General features: G+C 46.6%; 1 protein-coding gene and 1 pseudogene across 1 annotated transcript in view; both read left to right on the top strand.

Annotated features, from left to right (window-relative positions):
* Window positions 1-300, top strand: part of LOC129669412 (olfactory receptor 13C7-like) — a 5,605-nt gene extending 5,305 nt beyond the window's left edge. Inside the window, exon 2 of the mRNA XM_055597643.1 lies at window positions 256-300. Coding sequence (XP_055453618.1) covers window positions 256-300 — 45 coding nt within the window. The remainder of the gene's footprint in view (window positions 1-255) is intronic.
* A 330-nt stretch (window positions 301-630) lies between these two features.
* Window positions 631-8,355, top strand: LOC129669411 (olfactory receptor 13C7-like; annotated as a pseudogene).
* Window positions 8,356-9,553: the final 1,198 nt, after the last annotated feature.

Below are 9,553 nucleotides of genomic sequence, written 5' to 3'. Positions count from 1 at the left end.
GCTGCTGCTGCTGCTGCTGCTGCTGCTGCTGCTGCTGCTGCTGCTGCAGTCATAGAGTTCTGACCTGAGAACTCTCAGGGATGCGCAGAGGGAAAACAGCAGCCCAGGCTTTGGTCATTGTGCAGTGAAGGTTAGTGGCTAACACCAGACCAGCCTCATTGCCTGGTCTGTGAGGAGCTCTATCATAGACTGACACTGGATGGTTATCTGGTGCCTGAGTCAGGAATTTGTGTGTCTTTCGTCATTTTCGTAAAGCATAAGAAATACTATAAATTTCAAAAGCAAAAAGGGTTGGCCTAAAGCAGCATTGAGGAAGCTGTTTCTATCAGTAAAGGAATCTCACACTCTGCTAATTAGAAAAAGACAGTACTTTGTCTCTGCCTGCCCAGATTCACCTCTTTTGCTTTTGCTGCACATCCACTTCAGCCTTGAGCCTCATTAATGACCAAGTTAGAGTCCAGGTTTAAGACATATATTTCTACCTTGTTTCTAAGAAAAGTAGAGCCTCTGGAAGTACATATTTGTGATTAATAAATGCTTAGCGCTATAAAAGAAATCAGAAATCAGCAAGAGAACATAGCACATACAACCACACAGAGTACCCAGTACCTGACACTGATGATGACGAGTATGTCGCTGGCCTATGCTGTAAGGTTTCTTACTTTAGAAGAATGTTCCGACCTATAAAAATGTTTGCCATAAAATAATATGTCAAGTTCCAAAGACAGCAGCGTTATTCATCATATGACTATGTCTCTTGAATGCTTCATGTTCTCTGGCACGTAGTTCCGGCCCTCATAGCCCCTAAGCATTCAACGTGTATTGCTAATGTTCCCAAGTGAGAGCCCATACAGGCTGACTGACCTGTAAACAGAACTAAAAATGTCCAGTGACTAGGTAGGCAAAAAGCATGAGTGATGGTTATTGCTCTTCCACCAGGCATGTCCCATTCCATGATAAGTGTGATCTCTAAAAGCAAGAACAGAGCAGTGGATGCTGCGAAGGCTTCTTCACTGAGGTAACAGACAGAACTGGGAGGAGCGTCATCGTCATTGTCTTAGTTGTCTCACTGCTGTGACAAAACGCCTGACAGAAGCAGGTTGAGGCATGAAGCGCTCGCTTTGGCTCACAGCTGAGGGGACAGTCCACCACAGAGGAAATGGCATGGCGGCAGGAGGGAGGGGGCAGGAAGGAAGCAATGATACTGCTGCTTGCTTTCTCCCTTCATTCAGTCTGTGCCCTCTGCCATGGGACAGTGCTGCAGAGTTAAGCAGGGTCTTCCCACCTCAGGTAACCAGATCTGGTCCTCACAGTGTACCCAGAGCTTGGTGTCCCAGGAGGTCCTAGATCCTGTCAGATTGGTAATCAATATCAACCAGTACAATTACAATGCCCGAGCTGAGGACCAGACCCAAGAGTCTCAGCACTGTGACGACCCCTACTTCTGTGGAACTGATGTTCTGGCAAGAGGAAATGTGCAACACACAGTAACAAAACAAATGAGAAGAAAATAATATAGATCATTAGAATTTCATGTAATCAGGACTGAAGCATCTACATGTTCCTCTTAACTGTGAGAAAATCTTCCTTTCTTCCTCCTTCCCTTCCTCTTTCCCACCCTCCCTCCTTCCCTCCTTTCCTCCATCCCTTTTTCCTCGCTCTCAATGAAATCCATGAGGCTAAGGAGAAGAAAAATGTCAGCAGTGACACATGGAAAGGATGGACAGTGTCAATCATCCTAGATCTGGTAGAGGCAAATCCCCAGGCAGAACCTGGAATGCTGGGCAACAGTGAAGCTAATGACGCAGAGAAGTTGCTACACCAAGTGCCATTAGCCAGAGGTAAAATGGTGCTGTTAAAATGAGGAGGATTAGGTAGCAAATGGAGGAGAGACCGTGCCCCTCCATGACACTAGGCACACACCCCAACAAAAAGTGTGTCTGCTGAAAGGGAAACCAGGACTCGGTGAGGAACAGCAGGCCAAGATGAGGACATGGGAACCCGTGCTTCTGAAGGATGAAACCAACAGACATACACACAGACCAAGGACTAGGGCGGCTGCTCACTTTGTGCCAGCAGTGCCTCCTGACTCAGAAGGAATATTTTCTCTAGAAAGTTCCTAGAACCCCATCTCTCGCTGCAGTGGTTACATGTGCCTGAGAGAGTACGGGTGCTGCTCCGTTGGGTCAAACATTATTCTGGATTTATCTGCGTTTAGACGAGATTAACCACATCTGAGTATGGCAATGGGGTAACACGGGTTGTCTCCCTGATTTGAGTGGGCATCATCCAACCAGATGAAGGCCACAGCAGAACAGAAAACGACGAGGAAGAGGGAAGAATGCCTCCTTAGTGTTGGGACATAAGCTTCATGAGCATCACCAAAGACTGTTCTTGAGTCTCCAGCCTGCTTCATAGCAAGGAGGGGCCTGTCAGCCTTCATACACCAAAATGTTAGTCATTTATGAAGAGTGAATAAAATATCATCAGGCATATAAGGTCTTCAATATACTTTTCTCAAGAAGTTATTCAAGAATGTGTTCCACCAAAAAGAAAGAATAAACCAAGGGACGGGAAGAAACTGCTAAAATATGGGAGTCTAGCCTACAACACAGTGGGAGGAGTCCACAGGACACTGAAAGCAGACAACTGTCCTCCACAGAGGGCAGGCAAACCAGCCCTGGGATTCCAGAGACAGTTGCCTGTGGGGCTCTTCTCTGCAGACTCTGCTGTCCAGGGAGATCAGCTGGAAGACACGGTGCTCCAGATGGCCAGGCCCAGACTTCTTGCACTAGTGATACCTTAAGCATGCACTATCCGAGCTCACCCTTGCCTGAGCTCACCCCTGCCTGGCCTCACTGATGGGCTTGCTGAAGGTGCCAGCAGCACTTCTACTGTGCTCTGCTCTCAGGCTTGCAGAGAGCCGGAAGAGAGAGCTGGAGGGGCAGGCAGAAACAGGAAGAGCCACCCCTGTTCTGCTCTTCCCAACCAGACGCCTGGTGCCTGGTTCCTGGTCACACTGCAACCTTGCCTGGCTTAGCAAAACTGGGCTAGTAAAACCCTGAATTTATATTTTCAGAGGAGTTTTCATCACACAGTAGCAAGCTTTTTCTTTACTTAGCAAACGGGGTTTTCAGTTATTACTTCCTTTTTCAATGAAATAATTCATTTACGCTGATGGTTCTGTGGGTAATAAAGAAGGAAATCAAGAACAGGTTATTAATCTTCCTTGGCTGCCTAACAAACTACATCAAGAGTGTACAACAACCCCAGTTATCTCACAGTTCTGTAAATGAGATGACAGGTTAACAGTGTTCCGGAGCAAGAAAGAACAAAAGAAAGAGAAAGGAAAAGAAAAGAAAAGAGAAGCTAGCTTTCCTCAAGAGAAAGAAAAAATGAAGAGAGAGAAAGAGGAAGGGAGGGGATGGGAGAGTAGTGGAGGACAGGAGAGAAGAGGAGAGGGGAGGGGAGGGGAGGGGAGGGGAGAGGAGAGGGGAGGGGAGAGGAGGGGAGGGGAGGGGAGGGGAGGGGAGAAGGGAGGGGAGGTGAGAGGGGAGGGGAGGGGAGGGGAGAGGAGAGGAGAGGAGGAGAGTCCTCCATTAAGGTCATCCAGAATGTTAGTGGAACTCAGGTTCTCTTGTTGGCAGTCTGTGGCCACAGTTTCTTTGATGACAGTTCCTAGGGTCAGTCTCTGTTCCTTGTGGCTGCTCTTTGGCATGTAGAATCCTTTCCATTCAGTAAATATGATTTCTCACCTGATCAGATCAGACTCAACTGGATAATCTTAAGGTCAACCACAACAGGCTTTAATCACACTGGGGTAAGCTCCTTCACAACAATGCCTGCATAATGTTGGCTCACAGGAGGAGGGGGAATCTCAGAAAACTGCCCAGAAGGAAATGACTTCTACAAAAGTCTGTAGTCATCACTCTCAAAGAAATAGAAGGAAATCAACTCCAGGAGGGCAATGAGGCTTTTCTGTAGCACAGGAGTGAGCATGCAGAACAAGATGAAGCCCCATAATGCGCTGGAACATCTTAGTTCTTACCCTGAGAAAGGCTTATGTGATGTGATTTTTTTCCCTCCTAAACAATATACATGTTAAAATTCTTCTTAAACTTTAATTGCATTTATTTATTTGTTTGGCGTGTGTGTGTGTGTGTGTGTGTGTGTGTGTTTAGCCCAGGCCCCTAGGCAAGCACTCTGCCACTGAATTAGCTCTCTAGACCTTAAGAAACTCTTTTTTTAATTACACTTTTGTGTGTGTGTACATGCATGCTCACACCCAGGCATGCTCAGGACCTCACACCTTGTTTTTAAATACATATACAAATGATCGGTGTGTTGGTGTCTGAGTTTATGTGCACCATATGCCTTCTGGCCTCCACGGAGACCAGCAGAGGGCATCAGATCCCCGGGACTAAAGTTACAGTGGACGTGACTGCTTGTGTGTGCTGGGAACTGAGGCAGGTCCTCTGCACGAGCAGCAAGTGCTCTTAACCTCTATGTTGTCTCACCCTCGTTCATGGATACTAACCAAGCAAAAGTCAACAAAGATGACTGTTCAGCCAGGGAGAAGCTCTCCCTTGGGTCTTCACTCAGTGGCTCCTCAGCTTCTCTGCAAATATCTGACCATAGGTGATGAATCCTCACTTTCTCTCTCCACCTTTTTTCCTTCCTTCCCTCCTTCTCTCCCTTTCCTTCCCTTCCTCCTTCCTTCCTTCCCTCCCTCCCTCTCTCCCTCCTTCCTTCCTTCCCTCTCTTTCTCCCTTCCTCCCTCCCTCCCTCCTTTCCTCCCTCCCTCCCTCCCTCCCTTCTTCCTTCCTTTTGTTTGGGGGGCAGCATCTCATTGTGAAGCTGAGGCTGGCCTCACACTCAGGATCCTCCTGAGTCTCTATTTCACATTAAGTTGTACTTTGATATACCATGTGGCTCAGTGCTGACCTTTTCTCTTGTCTATCCACAGTAATCAAAATGTTTAACAAATGTCTTCTGAATTGTTCTCTTCCTGTGTGCTCAGAATTAACCTCCTGTTCTATATATCAATATCCTTGACAGAATCATTTAGTCATTTGTTTCCTCAGTACAATAGGAGAGAGAGGAAGTTTTGACAAAACTGATGCCAGATTTAAAAACTCAAGTTAAAAAAAAAAAAACTCAAGTTTTTCTTCTCTCTTTTGAAGGTTCTGCTCATTCTTATTGTTGTCCCTAGATGGCACTGAACATCATTTATGAGTCATTAGATGATCACAATATTGACATCAACCCAAAAGGAAAGGACAAAGCTAACAGTCAAATAAGTGGTGAGAGAGGGGGAGAGAGAGAGAGAACTGGAGGGCTTTGTTGTTGTCATTGTTGGTGATATTGTCAGTGGAATTAGTAAGCTGTCATCTAAGAGTAGTCTGTAGCAAGGGTGGAGGAGCTGGTCACAGGCACATGCCTCTTATCCCAGGACTCAGGAGGCAGAGACAGAGGGTCACAGCAACTTAAAGCCAACGCCAGCCTGGGCTACTTAGCAAAACCTGTTAACAACTACAAAATAACAGAAAGTCTACAGGGACCTATGAATGGACAATCAGGACATTTTATTGGAAATAAAAAGACATTATTTATCAAATGAAGTCTATAGTGTTCTAGAGAAAAGTAGAGAGGAGAACACAAACATAAATTCTTTTTGTTGTTGTTGTTTGTAACAGGGTTCTCTGTGTAGCCTTTGCTGTTCCGGAACTCACTCTGTAGACCAGGCTGGCCTCATATTCACAGAGATCTGTCTTCCTCTGCCTCCCTGAGTACTGTGCATGCACCATGGAGCCTTGCCAAGATAAATTCTTGTTTTGTTAAAAAATGTTCTTTTTATTGCCTTTTCCACAGGAGCACATATGTGCGATGTCGTGTGTGTGTGTGTAGGTCAGAGGAAAACTTAAGGAAGTCTGTTTTCTCCTTGGGTTCCTGGGATCCAATGCAGGTCATCAGGCTTGGTGGCAAGGATCTTAACCAGCTGAGCCATCTTGCCCCCCCCGGAACAAATCCTTTAATTATAAATCAACTTCAGTTGTCTAGACAGCAGAGGGGAAACATAAAAGATTTAATCTTCCAGAAAAAAAAGTGAGAGGCACAAAAGATACCAGGGGCACGATTCCGTGGTACTCCTGATTTAGCCTAACGATTTAGCATAATGAGAACTGAGCACCTTGCAGATTGGTGGAAGCCAAGTACTTACGAAAAGGAAAAGGCGACTTGGGAGTTGAGCTTGGTGGCCGAGCGCTTGCCCAGCACGTCCCCTTCTCTGTGGAGGTGAGGCTGGCCTTGAAGTCTCAGTCCTGTCACAGCCTCCCAAGTGCAGGGATGACAGTGTTCGCCACGCCCAGTTTTCTGTGTTTATTTGAACAACCCACTGCACTTAACTAGATACTACGGTGTACATGAGTGTGGGGTTGTTTCCTCTCTCCACCATGGAGATATATCATCACTACAAATATTTTACACACCTATAGGTCTCACCTATTTCCTGATGCATTTTTCTCTAGATGGTTTAGGGCTTTCAAGGCAGTCAGAATGACACACTGTAATTTCTGTTTCCAGTAATTTTGTACAAAATTTAATTTTTTATTGTTTAAATTTTTAATTTTTGAAATTATAATATACTATCATTTCCCCCTTCCCTTCCTTTCCTTCATACCTTCATAGAAATGTTAAAGGGGAAAGGAGGCCTAGACCTCTTCTTTTTTGGAGTCTCCCGGCTCTCTCCCAGCTTCTGCCATTGCTGCCTCCTACTCAGCAACCCCTCTAGCCCCCTCCAACCATCTCCTCAAAATGTGTTCTCTCTCTCTCTCTCTCTCTCTCTCTCTCTCTCTGTTCCATTCTCTTTCTCTCTCCATCTTCTCCAATCCTTCTCTTCTCTCTCCTAGAATATCTTCCTCTCCCTGGACTATCTGGTATTTATACCTTCTCAGAGTCCTCAGAATTAACCTATCTGCAGCTGGCAAAGTCCACACCTGTCTCTGGGCTGCACAAGACTGTTATCAGCTCGCATAGACTCAGGTAGCCCAATATACCATATTTGGGATTAAAACAAAAACCCATTTACATAACATAACTCGGATTTTTAAGAAACAAAGACTTCCACTATACACGTGTGTTCTGTTATATGCCAAGTACTTGACCACACATGGGGTACACAGATTTTTGCTGTGGTAGTTTGGATACAAATGGTCCCTATAGGTCCACGAGGAGTGACACTATTAGGAGGTGTGACCTCATTGGAGTAGTGTGGATTTGTTGAAGAAACTGTGTCACCTGCTTGTGGTCTTTGAGGCCTGACAGCTCAGGCCTGTCTTCTAATGACTCATAATGCTCTTCTGCCCCCTGGTGAATCGAGATGTAGACCCTCAGCTCCTAATCCAGCACCATATCTGCCTGGACACTCCATGCTTCCCACCATGATGATGAAACTGCAAGCCAGCCCCAAAGAAGTGTTTTCCTTTATAAGAGTTGCCCTGGTCACAGTGTCTCTCCACAGCAATAGAACATTGACTAAGAGAGATGCTTGGTGTGCACTTGGTGGTATTATGATGGCAAAAAGGGTGTCACATGGGGGAAAAACCAATTATTCCTTCTCTGTGATGGATTTGGATGCTTGGAGCTCTCTGACCATCCAGAGCTGAAGAAAACATTCTCTGTGCCCATCCTGCTGATGTACATGGTTGTCTGGGTGACAGAGACCTCATTTTGGTGACCATCCTCAACTCTAACCTAAACACACCTGCATGATTCATGATGAGAACCTCTCTGTCTGTGACATCTGGTAAATGACCTGCCCGGGCTCACTGGACCCAGGCAGCTTCCTGGTTCCCAGGGAAGGCATCTTTATTGGTTGGTCTTGTGCATGGCCCTTTCCCTGGATGTGACAGAACTGTGTGCTTCTAAGCACTGTGGCGTTTGATATCTACCTGGCCACTGGCTAATTGAGGTAATGAGCAAAGCTGCAGTTATCTGTCATCAAACACTTCATCTGCAAGACCCCAACTGTCCTGAAATTGGCCTGTGCTGACATGTCCATCCATGTCATCAGCATGGGAGAGGCCAATATGATCTTCCTGGGGGTGCCAGTTCTCTTCCTCTTTGTCTCCTCCATCTTCATCCTCACCACCATCCTGAGGATCCCCTCAGCTGAGGGCAGGAAGAAGGCCTTCTCCACCTGCTCTGCCCCTCACTGTGGCGGTCATCTTCTATGGGACCATCCTCTTCACGTATGGGAAGCCCAAGTCCAAGGACCCACTGGGAGCAGACAAGCAGGACCTTGCAGACAAGCTCATCTCCCTCTTCTATGGCTACAGTGAGGACCTTCACATTTAGGAAATACCACCCAGTGATGATGGTGAGGTCCTCTCTGATTGTCGCCCACAGTTCAGGAAGGGTTGCATCAGCTGTCATGCAGAAGCCACAGCAGGTGAATCAGAATGCTCTCTCACCCTTAAACCAATGTTTAGCTTTTCAAAAGCTATCTTCTGAGCCTCATATGGTTAACAACTTAATTGGGTGTCAGGCTTTTTTAAATACCCTAATTTAATTCACTAAAGCCATTCTAAATACACACTAAAGTCATTAGATAGCAGCCTGAGAGAAAGCTGAGTGGTCCTTATTTCATCTAAGCCATAAACTAATTAGGGGGCAGGGAGATGGCTCCCGTAGCCACAGGGTCATCCCTACCCTCGCCAGCAGTGAGAAGAATAAGGAGAAAACAGAGGCTCCCCTGGGACTTTGATCTGCCAGGTTTTGTTTTCCTGAAGGGCTGAGAAGACAAGGGGCAGCCTTCCACCTAGGGGCTTCTGGTGGAGATAGTCTGACAACTTGGTGTCACTTTACCACGGCAGAACTGGGTTACTCTTTTCTCGGTGTGTGGCAGGTTACAGAACATTGCGAACAGGTTCCGTGTGCGCTCAGTGTGCACACCTGTAACCCCTGCGCTCCGGAGGCTGAGGCAGTCCTCTGCGAGTGGGGCCGCGCGGGTGTATCTCGGGACTCCATCTTAAAACAATTGGCTAGGGGGGTGGCTTGTTGGGAAAACACTTGCCATGCGAGCATGAAGACTGGAATCTGGATCCCCCAGGACCCACATGAATGCCAGGTGGCTTGGTGGTCCAGGAGACAGAGACAGAGTGTCCCTGGAGCAAACTGGTTAGCTAAACTAGTCACGTTAGTGTGCCCTGGGTTTGAGTGAGAGAGCCTGACTCCAGGGGAAGAGGGAGGGGAGCTGGGGGGTGCCCAGTTTCATTCTGGAATTACACACATCCACATGCACACACATACACATCCACCCACACCACACACACGTAAGAAAAATAAAAACGAATACAGAGCTTAAATTTGACACTGTTTGTATTCGGATGAATACATATGTTCTGAAAAAGATAGATGGAAAGTAAAAAAAAAAAAAGAGGAAGGGGACAAAGGGAGACAAAAGAAGGAAGGAGGGAGGAGGATGGGGAGAGGGAAGAAGGAGAGCAAAATAGGTTGTGGCTGAGTATGTTTGGATGCTTTTCAGAAACCCTTC

This window comes from Psammomys obesus, unplaced genomic scaffold (genome assembly GCF_907164565.1).
Source record: "Psammomys obesus unplaced genomic scaffold, mPsaObe1.curated_primary_1811, whole genome shotgun sequence".
Taxonomy (NCBI): Eukaryota; Metazoa; Chordata; class Mammalia; order Rodentia; family Muridae; genus Psammomys; species Psammomys obesus.
Note: the sequence above shows the minus strand (reverse complement) of the source record. Positions and strands in the feature narration are given on the sequence as shown.